Source organism: Anticarsia gemmatalis, chromosome 4, assembly GCF_050436995.1.
Source record: "Anticarsia gemmatalis isolate Benzon Research Colony breed Stoneville strain chromosome 4, ilAntGemm2 primary, whole genome shotgun sequence".
Classification (NCBI taxonomy): Eukaryota; Metazoa; Arthropoda; class Insecta; order Lepidoptera; family Erebidae; genus Anticarsia; species Anticarsia gemmatalis.
The window spans coordinates 10,485,597-10,500,893 of record NC_134748.1 but is presented as its reverse complement, the minus strand read 5'-3'; the positions used below and the strand labels follow the sequence as shown (position 1 = coordinate 10,500,893).

Genomic DNA, 15,297 nt, shown 5'->3' with positions numbered 1-15,297 from the left:
GCAACTTGAAACGCAATGTTGACATTCCTTAGCTTGTTCATAGTGCGCGATAGCAAAATACAAAAAACATCTGCAAAAAAAGGATGTCACTAGGCCTGCATATTTTTTATATGATAGTACTATATAAATGGTTAGTTTATTAAAACTATTTATTTTAACATTCTGTATTTATAATATTTTTCAAAGATCACCTATAGGTTGTGCAAATTGCAATGTGCGTCGATCATATTTTCTATTTTTAGAACGTTTGTTTAAATGTCAATGTCAGCGTTTGACGTTGACAAAACTGAATAGCTGTCAGCTGGTTGCTGTTTGTTGATCTCTTTTCACACTACGGAAAAAATATCATTTTTTGTAAGAATTTGGGTTACGAGGCGTTCTATTTATATTTCAATATGAGAGTAAAGTCACTGAAATCTATACCAGCGACGCTAACAAAAGAGTCATTTAGTAAATCAGTAAATATTTTGATAACAAAACCTCATGTGGTCAACAAAAGGTTATGGGGGAGTAAGATATTGTACAAATGTAGTTATAAATCTCATGTTACTGAGGATTTACCCATAAGCTTGAGTCCTTTAGACGATATAGTTTCAGATGGGAATGTTTTAAATAAAATGTCAGGTCTTTTGAATGAACTGAAGGTCTGTTCCACTGAGGAAACTGCTGACGGGGATGATGGAATTATTATTACTCTAGTGGAACTGCTTCCTAAGACGTACACTGATAAATCTGCATATCAGCTAGTATGTTTACAAGTAGATAAGATGATAGTAACATTTTATAATGTGACACCGGTACAATTTGAACAGAATCTATGTCCAGAATTCACATACAATATTCTTTTAAACAACAATGAAGTTTGTCTCACTGCATTTACTGGTTAGTTTTATTTATAACTTTTTTTAAATTCTTAGTCCCAAGCGCCATACGCACATGTTGCTATACTCCAATTCACTGATTGCTGGCTGTTAAATTAAAAAAAATTGTATGCTTCAAGGGTAACCTTTTCAAAATTATTCTTGATTTCCAGATGAAAGCTCTAAATCATATCAATGGCTTATCAACACAGTACTGCCACAGTTTATTAAATGGGGAAATGAAACCATTTCTACAAAGTCCAATATATGCTCAGAGTCTCTTACTCTTGTATCTAAAACTGGGTACTATGAGAAATATAATGATCTTAAACTTAAGTATGGAAAGGAAATGGTCAAAGTAAGTTAACTAAGTATTCTCTTACTTAATAATAAAAACATTGTTATCATCCATAACATCACTTTTAACCTTCCAATAGTTCTTATATGCCTAGCAAGTTTATTTTCTAAAGGGCGAAAAAAGACTCATGTTTCAAATTATTATAATAATCATTTTATTATGAACTCAATGAGTAATTACTTTTGCAAGATGTTAGTTTATTAGATGTTAGACACACTATTCTGATTCTTAAATTGACAAGTGTATCTGTACAAAAGATATGCCTATGAGAAATTATCACTGTCTTCTATAGGTACCTATCATACTTATTTCTATAATAAAGGTACAAAGATTATATTATTATTATATTTGTTTCAAAGTACATACAGTAACTTGATAATTTATTCAGATAAGTCATGATAGCTCACATTATTATCATCATTTTATAAAACCCTACTTACCAATTTACCTAATAACACAGATAAAGGGATTATGTTTATGAATCCACAGTATGATATCATATAAAATTGATATTTTCACTTTCAGATATGGCCTGAGTGTACAGATCCTGCAAAATTTGTGTATGAAGATGTGGCCATAGCAGCCTACTTGCTCCTCCTGTGGGAACAGGATGGTAATAAAAAGAAAACCTTTGTGGACCTAGGTTGTGGCAATGGTCTCCTTGTGTACATACTGGCCAAAGAAGGCCACCAAGGAGTTGGCCTTGATGTCAGAAAAAGAAACATTTGGGATATATACCCTCCTGAAGTAGTATTACAGGTAACATGATACACTAGATGATGTGATTTTTTTGTATGGTCAGCAGTCACCTGAGTTTCAAAGTTTGTATGACCTAACATCTGTGATTAGTGACGTTTTACGAGTCTAACGAAGAACTGAGACCCACTTCAAATACCATTAAGAGGTCACCTATCTATGGAATGACCATGTTAAGTGTTGCTGAACACACTTATCAACCAGTGAGCGCAACTGTTAATGGGTGCCTTGGTTATAAACTTGAACTAACTTGTAACTGATACAATAATATGATTGTTTCAGGAAAAAACCATAACTCCATCTGACACTGCAATATTTCCTGATGTAGACTGGGTAATAGGAAACCATTCCGATGAACTGACACCTTGGATACCAGTCATTACAGCCAAAAGTTCCTATACAGGCAATTTCTTCTTGTTACCATGTTGTGCTTATAATTTTGATGGCAGCAAATACCAACGAAAGAACTCCTACAATAGCCAGTACATGGACTATTTAGGGTACATAAAACAGCTATCTGAATACTGTGGTTTCAATGTAGATACAGATAGATTGAAAATTCCTAGTACTAAAAGAATATGTTTAGTTAGTAGTGGCAGAACATACCCTAAAGAAGAACATGAACAGTACTGCAGAAAAATAGACAATATAGTAAACTGTGGAACTGTGACTCAAGATGTTAGTAATGATTTTAAAGCAAGAGAAGCTGTTGAAAAAGTAAGAAACTGCACACAAATAGACAAGAATGTTATTAATACTATAGTAGATATTATCACTAAATATCTGCTTGGAGGTTGTAAAGAATCAGATACTAGTTGGTCTATAGGAAGAACAGCTGAAATCAATGAATTAGTCCAACTAATACCAAAAGATCAGCTCACCATCCTGAAATCTGAATGTGGTGGACTTCAAACTTTGATGAAGAATAATCATCACATATTTAAGGTACAAAGTGGGAAAGTTGAGTTAAGGTATCCAAAATCTATAGAAGAGGTACAGAGTAACTCTAAGAAAAGGAAATCTAATCAAGCTGCAATTAAGATTCAACAGAAACCTTGTTGGTTTCACAACAATCACCCACAAGGTTGCCCATTAAAGGATACAGAATGCAGTTTTTTACATGTACAGAGTTGATGTTGAATAAAAATAAATTTAAAATGCATAAAAAATATTTTATTATTACTCAGTCCCAAATAATATCCATTTAAAATATAACTCAAATATTTTCATACATAACAAAATAATATGTTGAAGTACATAATATAACAAATAAAAATCATTTTACAAGTTACAACACAATTATTTCATCCAAGTATTAATTTTTTTCATAGTTGATAACACTGACGTAATCAAGTGACAGTAATCACTTTGTAAAAACTTGTTTTATTATAAAGAAATAAAATATTTGTTACATCATCATCATATTCTTAAAATAATATATCTTTTATCATATTATAACTATTATTTACACTACCCAAATGCCCATGAATGTTCAAAATATCAATTTAAATGTTATTCAACTTCAAAGAATTTGTTTAACTCTTCTAGATTTCTATCATCTACCAGTTTTGCAACATCATGTTCTCCCATAAATGAGCAGACCATTCTCAATGTAGTCCATATTGTTGAAGAGCTTGTATCAGTGTTGGACGAATCTGGGAACATACCTTTAGCTTTATGCTGTTGATTCAAAGCCACCAGAAAATGTTCTGCAGCCTGTTTATGAGCACCCAAATTCATGCATGTTATACCAACATTATACCTGGCCCTTATGAACCCTGGCTCCAAATTCAAAGCTTGATGGTATGCATCAACCGCTTCCTCAGATCTGTCACTGTTGGCTAATGTCGCCCCTAACCTGTTCCAAAGTTTAGCGTTATCACTGGCCACCATCAAAGCAGTTTTGAAACAATCAACTGCTTTGTCATATTCTTGACTTATATTGAACACTACTCCTAAAGCATTTTGGACATCAGGATCAATTTGACTGGGGTTCAGTTGTACAGCTCTTAGATATAAAGCTTTAACATGTGCCTCTAATTCTTTTATATCCAGATTCTTAGGGTCAACATCTTGTGGAAACAGGTCATTATATTTAGGACTTGCTCTTAACCAGTCTAGTAGTGAAGCATATGCATACTTGGACATGTTTTCATTTGTGTAAGCTGCAGCTAATGTGATGTAACCTTCCAGTTGTGTTGGGTTTATTTCTAGGGACTTTTTCAATGCTGTTATTGCCAAAGGGTCTTGTTCATTTTCAGCCTGAGTGGTTCCTAAGAGAAACCAGGCTTCTGCTGAGTCAGGTTGTTGTTGTGCAGCTGCTTCAAAACACAACACTGCTCCAGGAACATCTCCCATCTTCAACTTTTCCTTTCCCAATTCAAGAGCACTTTTGTTCTCCAACATAACATTGCCTTCAGTAAATGAGTATTCTTTAGCTATTCCATTAGCTGCCTCTGTTTCCCAATAATCAGTAACATTACTTAGTTTGTCCCATTCCTCTTTATATTTTTCTGCCATTTCATCTAATATTTCTTCTCTGTTCATCTTTCTTTGTTCACCTTCAACAGCCTCACCTAAATTAAGTTCACCTGCACTTATTTTCTTCATAAATGACATGAATTGATTGTATGCAAGTTCATCATCCTCTTTCACACTGTTGACATATTCTCCAGCTTTGGCTTTCACATCAGCATCTGCTTTCGTTTGTAGATCTGCTTCATTAACATACTGTATTTGTACATTTGATGTAGGGCGAGAGTGTAAAAGAGGCTGTTGTGGCCTGAAAAATCCTGGCATCATTGGTTGATGAGGAATAAATGCTGTAGAAGGTCCTGCAGGCCATGCTCTGCTCATATGAGTGTTTAAATCTGGTATATGTGTCGAGGTAGATGCAGTGGATGCACTACTTTTTTGGGCATTCATATTTGCTGGTAAGTTGCTAAGCAGTGAGTTCATGTTAAAGGTTTGTGGAATCTGTGAGTTTTGGCCCATAAATTCTTGCACAAACCTATCAGATTGTGATAGTGGTTGCGCGAGAGACGCATCACGACGTACAATATTTGATAACTGAACTAAGGAGTTATTACCACCACAGTCACCACCAACTAATTTATTTAATGACATTTTTGCGAATGTACACAGCAGCTAAATCGATTTTATTGTTAAATGCAAAGTGAAACAAGACCCTCCAATTAATTATGATTGTTATTTATTCAAATTAGTCGAGCAAAGTTCACAATATTATCACAAAACCCATCCAGAAGCTCGACTTCGGCTGTCATGTGTCAAAATTACTCAAAATAAAGATCGTGTCATTGTCACATCGTAGCACATCAACAATGTTAGGACAATAGCCTTTTTAGTTATTTTGTTTAAGCTATATAAATAAAAAATGTATTTCCACTAACGAAACAAATAAGAAGTTATTTAAATATAATATTTTAGAATCGTTTGAATCAATTGATGCGCTATAATTTATGTAATCTAGCTACTGCAACTAACTTTTATACTGCTGTTTTTTTTGTTTCTATCACAGCTGCTGCAATAAAATATGGATAACTTTAGCTGCTGACTTTGCGAAAAATAAAATTAGCCCAAGCACAGAGCCCAACCAAGGCTCAAGTCAGCTGATTGTCAACTTTGTCTGTCATGTCAATTTAATCAATTTTGCTGTCAGTGCAAATGCATTCTTTAAAACTGTTATTTGTAATAAATTATTAGTACTAATACGCCCAAACGTCTCAAAAAACATTGATGCACATGATCTAAACGGACTTCCATCTGGTTTCCATTTCATTTGATGTATGATTAAACTTTAGAGGTTATATAAGTTTACTTGAAGAAGTTTAGGTTAAGTTCCACGCCTAGAATTTCTTTTGTATGTTTCAACCATAATATGAACTAAACAATGGCAGAAACCAATACTGCTGCACCTGATAGTGAGAAGCCTAAAGTAGAAGAGACACAAGACGATGTACAAGCTAAAGTAGAAGAAGATAAATGGCTGGTTAGTTTATCGAGATTTTTTACGAATCTGTTAGTTTTATGAATTATAACTATCGCTAGGTATTCTGTAAAGCCGGTTTGTAGTTCTAATTTACAAAATCTTGATATTAACGCATGTTACACCAAAATCACGTACCTTTATAAACAAAGTTATTCGGAATACCTACCGGCGCTTTCGTAGCTTAATTTTATGTATTTTTCAAACCCATATTAACAAACAAAGGTTGATAAAATATTTAGAAAAATGAATATTCATTCTCATTAAAGAAAACTTAATTTTCAGATCAGAGAATGTGACCTATACTATGATGAGTACAAAGAATGTACAAGCTTCAGAGGAAGGTTTCAACAGTATTTTGTGTATGGTGATACATTAGACTGCAACCAGTGGAAGAAAGACTATGACAATTGTTCTAAATGGGAGGAAAATAAAGACTTCAAAGCTGCTGTAAGTAACATTCAAATTAAGTGCTCAGTATCTTGATTGAATCTTATTTCATTTATTAGTTAACTATATTGGAAACTATTATAGTTTAGTTTCTTCAGAAATAATTAAACTAGGCTACTTGTATATAAATTGTATCACTACATTTACCACATAAAGAAATATAATAAGTAACAGTATGTATTTGTTTTACAGAATTCTTACATTCAGAATACAGAAGACTTCCATATAACATATTGTTTATAAACTATTATTATACATAGTCATCTATCCTGGCATATACAGTCATCATTTTGTTTACTGTTATAGGCAAATATGTTTCATCATCTTGTCTTTAATTTTCTCAGTTAATTGTGATGATGTCATATCATGTTTGTAGAAGTATCGGTAATATGATGGAAATATAGAATTTGATTTACTTTCATTAATTAATCATAGAAAACTAGCTTACGTTACTGAATGTTTCAACATTTAGGTACTTATTCTAGTGTATTTTTACAGCTTGCAGTAATAAATAGTGAAAAGAACAGAAGAATGGAAAGGCTAAGAGCTCACTACAGAAATGACACCTGGGAGAAACGAGACTCACCTCCTGAAGACTGGGCCAAACCCTTACCTGATTGGATGGTCAAGAGAGATGAAAACACATACCTTGCACTCAAAGCTAAAGAACTCAGGGAAGGCAAAGTAGAAGAAACCAAAAGCAGTTGTTCAATAATGTGACACTTGCAATAGATACTATGTAGCTAATTTATATTGTAGGATAAAATAAAACTAAGTGTTGTTAAGTTGTGAAATATTTGTTTTTTTTTTGGATGCTGGTTGGTAGTTCTTTGTTATAAAATATTGAGTGTTTTTTCCCTTGTGTGATACTTACATAAGCTATAGAATTATCTTGAACAAATATTAGTTATTATGTTTGTTAATTTTGTTTTTACACTATTTGACCATGGTGCATTGTTAAGGTCGCAGATCCGATTTACAAATACTTGTGTGATTTGCAAACATTTGTTTTGGGTCTGATTGTGCTTTTTTTTGTCGTTTATAAAACTATCTGTGACATTCATTCTTAGAGCGAGAGTATTTTAAACAACACTTCTTTATTACCAAAAGTAAACTGTTATCATTTTATTTATGTTACGACGAGTTTTAAAACAAAAGAGAAATAAACTTAAACATATTGCAGCTCTCATTTAAGATACAGTTTATAAATATATAACTTAATGAATATCTAAATTAACTATGCTATCTGAGTAAATGCAGAAATGAAAGCGTTTTGTTACGCGCAATCATACGATTACTATGATATAATAATAAATTACATACAGTCAGTAAAGCTTCGGTCTACAATACAAATACCAATTGCGAGGAGTTATCACCTCCTGACCTAGCAACTCACTTTTTATCAGTCAGATAAGACTTGGCAGTGCCTTTAATTGTTCACAAACATGATAAAATTTGTTTACTGCTCTTCATTATCCATATACATTTTAAATGTATTATTATATCGAAGTCGGCGGAGATAGTCGTACAAATGAGCCGAGTGTTGTGTCGCAGTGTGTTGTCCCTGCGCCTTATACGTGTACCGATGGCTCGTAGCGCGTCTTATCTTATCCAAGATCCCAAATATTCCTTCTTGAAGGAATTGGGACTGCAGGAGAAAAATGTTGGTGTGTTCAATGGAAAATGGGAGGCCAATGGACCGGTGAGTTTAATATATTTTCATTATTATAAATGTAGTAGTTAAATGTGTGTACCTAGGCTTTAACTATGGGCCTGTTGAAAGAGCTTAGTGAAAGACCGTAGTTTGAATTTAAATTTGGTAGACACTAGGCAGATATCTACTATTTATAGGTATGATGGTCTAGTAGAGTAGTATTTGTTGCGTAAATATTAATTGCTTCATTATCTCATAACGTTAGTTCAGTTCCTATCGCAAATTCTACAAGAACTTAAGTAAATATTATGTCACTCGCGATACGCGCAGAATAAACTCAAGTAATTCTCACTTTCGTAAACAACTATTTTAAGTGTTCATTATAGCATACCTACCTACTTTATAAGTACTAAAGTAGATATATCACAATTTAGACCCTGAGCCGGTAAGTAGAAGTGGCAAAACACTCGAATTACCATCTACCTATCAAGGTTTATCAACGGATGCCAGCAGTACAGCATTCAAAGATCCTACAATGTTTTTATTTTCTAGGTAATCCAATCATACAGTCCAGCCAATGGTAAGATCATTGCTGAGGTCCAGGCCGCCAGCCCGGCTGACTACGAGGCTTGTGCAGCAGCAGCGCAAGAGGCATGGCACACGTGGGCAGAGCTCCCGGCTCCCGCCAGGGGAGAGATCGTCAGGCAAATTGGAGATGCGCTGAGGGAGAAACTCCAGCCATTAGGACAGCTTGTTTCATTGGAAATGGGTCAGTTAAATTCAAATACAAGATGTATAATACATAGATAGATGTCTTAATTTAAATGTATTAGATAACAGCTGTGACAGAGGCCACCACCATGTCGAAAAATGTAGTGAAAACGAATTAAAAAAATCCCTATTTCTTGTACCTATAAGTTTTGAAACTAAGTTATTCTTTCCTCCTCTACTTCTAGGTATTTTCAAATTTGTGACTCTGCACACGAATATTATCTAATATTAACTGGTTACTGTGTAATTTTAAGATTAAATTGTATTTACGTGCCTGTTGATAACGCCCGCCGGTGGAAATTTGCCATATTATTATTTACCTTTCAGTAAGTAGGTAGTTAGTAGTTTGACCAAAATGTAATTGAATTTCTAAGTACTTACGTATCTGTGTATATATATACGTACAGTTTTTTCTAAAAGCAAAATTAAATTAATAACAATAGAAATGTCAGTACATTTTGATGTTACTTGTATTCTTTCTTCTAGGAAAAATCCTGCCTGAAGCGATTGGTGAAGTAGTCGAATACATTCACGTATGTGACTTGGCTCTCGGTCTATCGCGAACTCTCCCTGGTACCATCTTCCCTTCGGAGCGACCTGGCCACGTGCTCATTGAGAAATGGAACCCACTCGGTGCTATCGGCATCATCACAGCTTTCAACTTCCCCGTCGCCGTCTTCGGATGGAACAGCGCAATTGCCATGGTATGGACAAATTCTAGAACATTCTTTATATTACTAATACTTTCGTTTATACAACGTGGTAATGTATGTTTATCGTTTAACAAGAGGTGTGTACTGTGTGACTGATAGCGTTATCTCGTAGAAAATAAACAAATGAAATACACTGACTATAAAGTTAATTTCATCATTTGCTATTTGCAAATAGGGTTTTTTGCGAGTAAAATGGCGGTTTGATAAAGTTTTATAAAGATAGTTGGTAAATGTATTCCTACGATTGTTATCTAGGAATTCGTATTTGGTTTAATCAGACTCCCTATGGTGATAACTAAATACACACTTATCTCCACCTCTTAGATAAACCGATTGATTGTTAATGATACCTGATTAATACTTATATATTTTTTTATGTTATAACTAGGTGTGCGGTGACGTCAGTGTATGGAAGCCTTCAGAGACAACTCCTTTGATCTCGGTAGCCGTGACAAAGATCGTGGAGAGCGTGCTGCAGAAGAACGACATTCCTGGGGCAGTAGCCGCTCTGTGCGTCGGAGGGCGGGACATTGGCGCCCAGCTGGTCAAAGATGAGAGGATGAAGCTCGTCTCCTTCACTGGCAGCACTGCTGTTGGACAACAGGTACAGAACCGTCTAGAATGCCTAGTGTTTTTTGATAAAAATTACAAACTCTCCGTTGCCACCTAAAGTTTATACGACTTGAAAGTTATAATCCTGGCATCAACCACTAATAATCACAAAATCTACCTATCTGTAATACCAATTTTTTTTTAATAAATCCCTCCCCCTCGTGTTTAAAGAAGTGAAAAGGACATTAAATCAAATTGGGTAAATTTTGATGATGTCGTTGTGTAAACAATTTACTTAATAAAATTTGTGATAAAAAATCCTTTATTTTTTTTGTTAATAGGTTGGAGTAGAAGTACAGAGGCGTTTCGGCCGTCACCTGTTAGAGCTGGGCGGCAACAATGCCATCATCGTGAACGAGGACGCCAACCTGGACCTGTTGCTGAACGCCGCGCTGTTCGCGTGCGCCGGCACCGCGGGACAACGGTGCACCACCACTAGGAGACTGCTTATTCACAAGAAGGTAACAGACTTTTCATAAACACTATTCCAGAAACATTGGTATGTGTGGTGGATTGTAAAATGTTACCAAGACAAGACCATATAGCTCACACTGTCAAAAGTAAGTACCTAATCAGATCTCAAGTAGAGCCAAGTTTCTAAACCTACATGCCCCTACCCTTAAACTACAAGCCCTATATTTACACTTAAATCGAAATACCTACTCTGACTGAAGTGTTGAGCTTGTAAACCATTTACGTGCGGCCAACACATTATATAAAGTAAGTACTAGGTACTCTACGAAATAATCTTAAGTAAATGCAACGTATCTAAACTATTTTTTATACTACAGGTGTACAATACCGTGGTGTCTCGTCTCACGAAGGCGTTCGCCGGTGTTGTGAGCAGGATCGGAGACCCGCTGTTGTCAGAGTCTCTCATCGGCCCACTACACACACCCGCTGCGGTTGAGGCTTACAAGAAGACTGTAGCCGAGATCGTCAAACAAGGAGGAAAGATCGAGTTCGGTGGAAAGGTAATATATCTTTGTATTCTTTATTTCCATTTATAGATTTTTTCTAGAATTCCACAATTCTAGAAACTTTTTGTTTGAAAGTTAAGCCCAATATAAAAATAGATATGTTAAGAACGATAGGTAGGTACAGTCTATATTTCTCAATTTCTTTTTCTCTATATACTTCTATTGAAGACTGTACTTTATTATTTCTATAATAATTTATGTACTTACACAACCGTTCTAATAACTAAACCCACGTTATTTTCTATTTTGGTATGTTTTTGCCTCAAATAATGTTCATGTTAATTTTGTCAGGTAATTGACCGCGAGGGTTACTTCGTGGAGCCGACCATCGTCACCGGCCTGCCTCACGACTCCCCGCTCGTCAAGACTGAATGCTTCGCTCCGATTGTCTACTGCATCGAGATCCCAGACCTCGACACCGGCATCAAGTACAACAATGAAGTTGAACAGGGACTTTCTTCCAGCTTATTCACTGAGAATCTCGGAGATGTGTTCAAGGTACCTCATTTATTTCACCTTTTCTATAAGGATTTTATAGGCGTTGATGTATAGCATTTTGTTTAAATTAATAGACTTATAATCCTTATTTGTATAACTAGCCGTAAAGGTTCAATTTGAAATAGTAACCCTCTTATTCATAAACACACTATAATCCTATTTTAGTTAAAAAGCTACTATAATATGTTATCTCTTTTTCATTTCGCTAAGGAGGGAAAAAAACAAAACCTTTCATAACTTCATATATTTTTATGAATAAGAGGGAAAGTCTTAATATCAATGTAGCAAATCCTAACAAGAATCCATTTATTTCAGTGGATCGGACCCCACGGCTCAGACTGTGGTATTGTGAACGTGAACATTCCTACGAACGGCGCGGAGGTTGGCGGCGCGTTCGGAGGAGAGAAGGCAACAGGCGGCGGCCGCGAGTGTGGCTCCGACTCCTGGAAGACATACATGAGACGTTCCACCGTCACCATCAACTACTCCGGCACTATCAAACTGGCACAAAACATCAAGTTCGGAGACGAATAAAAAGTTCCAATATTAAATAAATTAAGTTATTTTTTTCATAAATGTCAACTTACGCAGTATTGCTTTCGTAATGTGAGATTGTTAAATGTTTAATGTATAGGTTGTGTAATCTGAAATTCATAGCAGTCGCGTAATTTTAGTTTTTATGTTTATATTGCAGCATTTATTGTACGATACTGTAAGACTGAGATAAAATAAATGACTCAAAAATTATTAAATATTTATTTAATAGAACAAAGTCCATATTCAGTTCATATTTGTTGTTTTAAGATCATAATCATAGAGAAGACAGAACACAGTCGATAGAGTTTCTTGTATAAATGTATAATTACGCTAATTGTAAAAGTAATCCAGACTGAAAGATATTCTATTATGGGATGGGCCATTAATGTGGGTGATACACCCGCCATAAATCAACAGCAATGTTCATAGAGTTCTGTTTATGGAACCTGTAGGTCGCCGGTAGTTCATATTTCATTTGAGCAATAACAGCACCCTTCATTCCCCAATCCTTTATCTTCTTTTCTATATGACTTCTGCAATAAAAATATATTTTAAACATTAAAACCAAAATTATGTGAATGAGGCAAGGGAAGTTTGTAAGGATCATAACAAATGGCGTTGTTTCGTCTCTGCCTTCCCCTATGGGAATACGGCGTGATACTATGAATGTAAAACTAAAACGTAAAATCAATAAATAATTTGTACGACTTTATATTAGAAAGCAAAATATTCACAAAATAACAGGTACAAACCTTGTTGATGACTTGTGCAGTGAATATACACTATCCGAGCTGAGGACAGTTCCCATTCGAAGGAACTTCATGTCCATACCAGCATTGTTCTTAGTACCGAAAGGAGGGTTCATTAGCACTGTGTCGAAATAGCCCTCCCATCTGAAAATGAACAGGTAAGAAGAATAATAAGCTTTAACACAAATTGGCAAAAAGAACATAGACATAGTACAAAGGGCAATCGGTCCACAAATCTACTGATTGGGCAATCACAGTGCAACGGTTCTCGGTATCGCGCACTGCACTTCTATCCAAGTGGATCTAAAAACTGTACTCTGCGATCTAGCGTAATTGTTCATGTCCTTTGGCATCACTTATAACACAAAAAATCAAGAGGATTGGACAAAATTACTTGTATTTTACTCTCCTGATTTAATTTTTCTAACAGTAACATCCATTGAGATTGTTACCTGCATACATTTGAGTCCAGAAAATCACACTGTATAGCATCAATATTTGTGACTTCCATTTCATCAACATTTTCCTTGAACACTTGTAGTACTTCGTCATCGATGTCCACAGCGGTGACTGCGCCGGCACCCAGCAACGCGGCGCCGATGCCCCATATACCAGGCCCACAACCTGCATCTAGCACTGTGCAGCCTTCTATTGATTCAAATTGTGTCTGCAAGTCAAAAAATGTTGCATGTTGTTTTACCTTTATTATACTTTAAATGAAGAGCTTTGCTGGGATGTAATATGAATAAGAAAATAACTGTGTACATGTAAAGACAATGAAAAAAACAAAAACATATAGATGCCTCTTCAATAGGAATTTGTCAAGAAACTAAAAAAAATATGTATAATATTATTTTGAACCTGACCTGAACTTTAATGATCAAGACAAAAAAATAAAGTAACTCAGAGATGTTTGCTGTAACGCAAATAGAAATAAAATAATACTACTTATACCTGTATTGTGTAAAGAGCAGTAGCTGCAAGATGTGCTGGGGTTTCATACTGCTCAAACTGTATCTTGGGATTGCTAAACCCATTCAAGTCCTCCAAGTGCCCTTGGAGGGTCTTCAGCTTCATTATGGAAGACATGGTCAATGTCACTTGTTATCAAACCTCGGCAACACTGGCAATATCTGGTTGCCAAAAGAAGAATCTTGGGAAACAAAGTACCCACAAGATGTTGCGTTTGCGTGTTGCAGTGCTGCTCTATGACTAGTATTGACTATATTAGCTTCAGGCAGTTGAGGGAAACCCTGAAATACAAATTATTTTTTAGAATATTCATAAGACACAACTGCTAATTGGGTAGAACCTTAAAATTCTCATCATGTTTAGAACCATTGAGTATTATATATGATTTAGAAGCCGCTAAAGTTGTAAAACTTTAATTTATATTTCATCAGAGTTCTACTCCTGACTTACAAGTAAAAACATCTTACAGTTAATGGATGAATGTTATGTATTTCATCACTTTTATCACTTTAAAGCTGAGTCAAATTAAAGAGTCAAGAAAGTTAAAACGAAATAAAGAATTATTTTAAGTATGTACTGTGGAAAATATGATTAATTTTACTCACAGCAGTAGCAGATACTGGTGGGATAGAACACATAGGCAATTGGCTGACTGGATTGGGCTGCGTCAGCGAAATGGAAGTGGCTGTCAGAGGAGCAACTGCACCCTGCTTCAAAAGCATCTGTTTCTTCAACTGTAGCTCCTCCAATATCTTCCTATTTGTCAACTCTACAAATGTAAACAAAGTATTACTGATTAGTAAAATGGCAGTTTACCGCGGTCGCTTGTTTATAATAAAGTTCTTTTAATAATGTAGGCTTCTGCTCAAAGGAACATGGACTCATCTCTAGCTGAAAACTAAAATAATATATTTTATAAACGAATGCTGTATTGTACTGTAACAGAAAACTATATAAACATTCAAATGTATTCAATTAGAAGATAATACAGTGTTTAATAAGACAAAACAATAATATAACTAATAAATAAGGTCAGCCTAACCTCTTTGTGCATTAGGCTGTGGAAACGCCATCTAATAAACTGGCCGAAATAACGTAGAATCCTAAAATAATTTTACAAAACAGCAGATCTAGATCGTGCATTTATAGAGGAATACGAAATATGTAGGCCCGAAAATGTGAGATTAATGGAATACTACGTGAAATACAATAATAATTGACGTTTATGAAGTTTGAGTTTTGACATGTCAGAGTTCAATAATTGACACTGACAGTTCGGCGTTTTCACATAGTGGTAACTAAACGTATGAAAACGTTTCTCTCCAAAAACTACAAAAATAGATGAAACTCTATCATTACACAGCTCTTTGTTGATTAAGTT

At 35.1% G+C, this 15,297-nt stretch overlaps 6 protein-coding genes across 6 annotated transcripts; 3 read left to right on the top strand and 3 right to left on the bottom strand.

The window, feature by feature from the left end:
• Window positions 1–276: 276 nt before the first annotated feature.
• On the top strand, window positions 277–3,131 carry LOC142972524 (putative tRNA (uracil-O(2)-)-methyltransferase). Its single transcript, XM_076113734.1, has 4 exons — window positions 277–882; window positions 1,034–1,218; window positions 1,744–1,977; window positions 2,257–3,131. Exons 1-4 carry the CDS (start codon window positions 396–398, stop codon window positions 3,106–3,108), a joined length of 1,758 nt encoding a protein of 585 aa, XP_075969849.1. The 5' UTR covers window positions 277–395; the 3' UTR covers window positions 3,109–3,131.
• A 1-nt stretch (window position 3,132) lies between these two features.
• LOC142972525 (peroxisomal targeting signal 1 receptor-like) lies at window positions 3,133–5,271 on the bottom strand. Its single transcript, XM_076113735.1, has one exon. It carries the CDS (start codon window positions 5,098–5,100, stop codon window positions 3,487–3,489), a length of 1,614 nt encoding a protein of 537 aa, XP_075969850.1. The 5' UTR covers window positions 5,101–5,271; the 3' UTR covers window positions 3,133–3,486.
• Window positions 5,272–5,602: 331 nt separating this feature from the next.
• On the top strand, window positions 5,603–7,224 carry LOC142987806 (synaptic plasticity regulator PANTS). Its single transcript, XM_076136743.1, has 3 exons — window positions 5,603–5,983; window positions 6,266–6,430; window positions 6,929–7,224. Exons 1-3 carry the CDS (start codon window positions 5,885–5,887, stop codon window positions 7,148–7,150), a joined length of 486 nt encoding a protein of 161 aa, XP_075992858.1. The 5' UTR covers window positions 5,603–5,884; the 3' UTR covers window positions 7,151–7,224.
• A 545-nt stretch (window positions 7,225–7,769) lies between these two features.
• On the top strand, window positions 7,770–12,195 carry Aldh7A1 (aldehyde dehydrogenase 7 family member A1). The gene is made up of 8 exons (XM_076113732.1): window positions 7,770–8,132; window positions 8,637–8,853; window positions 9,342–9,559; window positions 9,957–10,172; window positions 10,462–10,641; window positions 10,972–11,154; window positions 11,452–11,658; window positions 11,974–12,195. The coding sequence occupies exons 1-8, from the start codon at window positions 7,962–7,964 to the stop codon at window positions 12,190–12,192; spliced, it is 1,611 nt and encodes a 536-aa protein (XP_075969847.1). The 5' UTR covers window positions 7,770–7,961; the 3' UTR covers window positions 12,193–12,195.
• Window positions 12,196–12,395: 200 nt separating this feature from the next.
• Mettl5 (Methyltransferase like 5) lies at window positions 12,396–15,154 on the bottom strand. Its single transcript, XM_076113733.1, has 6 exons — window positions 14,959–15,154; window positions 14,522–14,685; window positions 13,899–14,197; window positions 13,397–13,611; window positions 12,948–13,088; window positions 12,396–12,728 (listed from the first exon to the last, which is right to left on the bottom strand). Exons 3-6 carry the CDS (start codon window positions 14,031–14,033, stop codon window positions 12,578–12,580), a joined length of 642 nt encoding a protein of 213 aa, XP_075969848.1. The 5' UTR covers window positions 14,034–14,197; window positions 14,522–14,685; window positions 14,959–15,154; the 3' UTR covers window positions 12,396–12,577.
• LOC142987858 (SOSS complex subunit C homolog B) lies at window positions 14,042–14,989 on the bottom strand. Its single transcript, XM_076136797.1, has 3 exons — window positions 14,959–14,989; window positions 14,522–14,685; window positions 14,042–14,197 (listed from the first exon to the last, which is right to left on the bottom strand). The coding sequence occupies exons 1-3, from the start codon at window positions 14,987–14,989 to the stop codon at window positions 14,042–14,044; spliced, it is 351 nt and encodes a 116-aa protein (XP_075992912.1).
• Window positions 15,155–15,297: the final 143 nt, after the last annotated feature.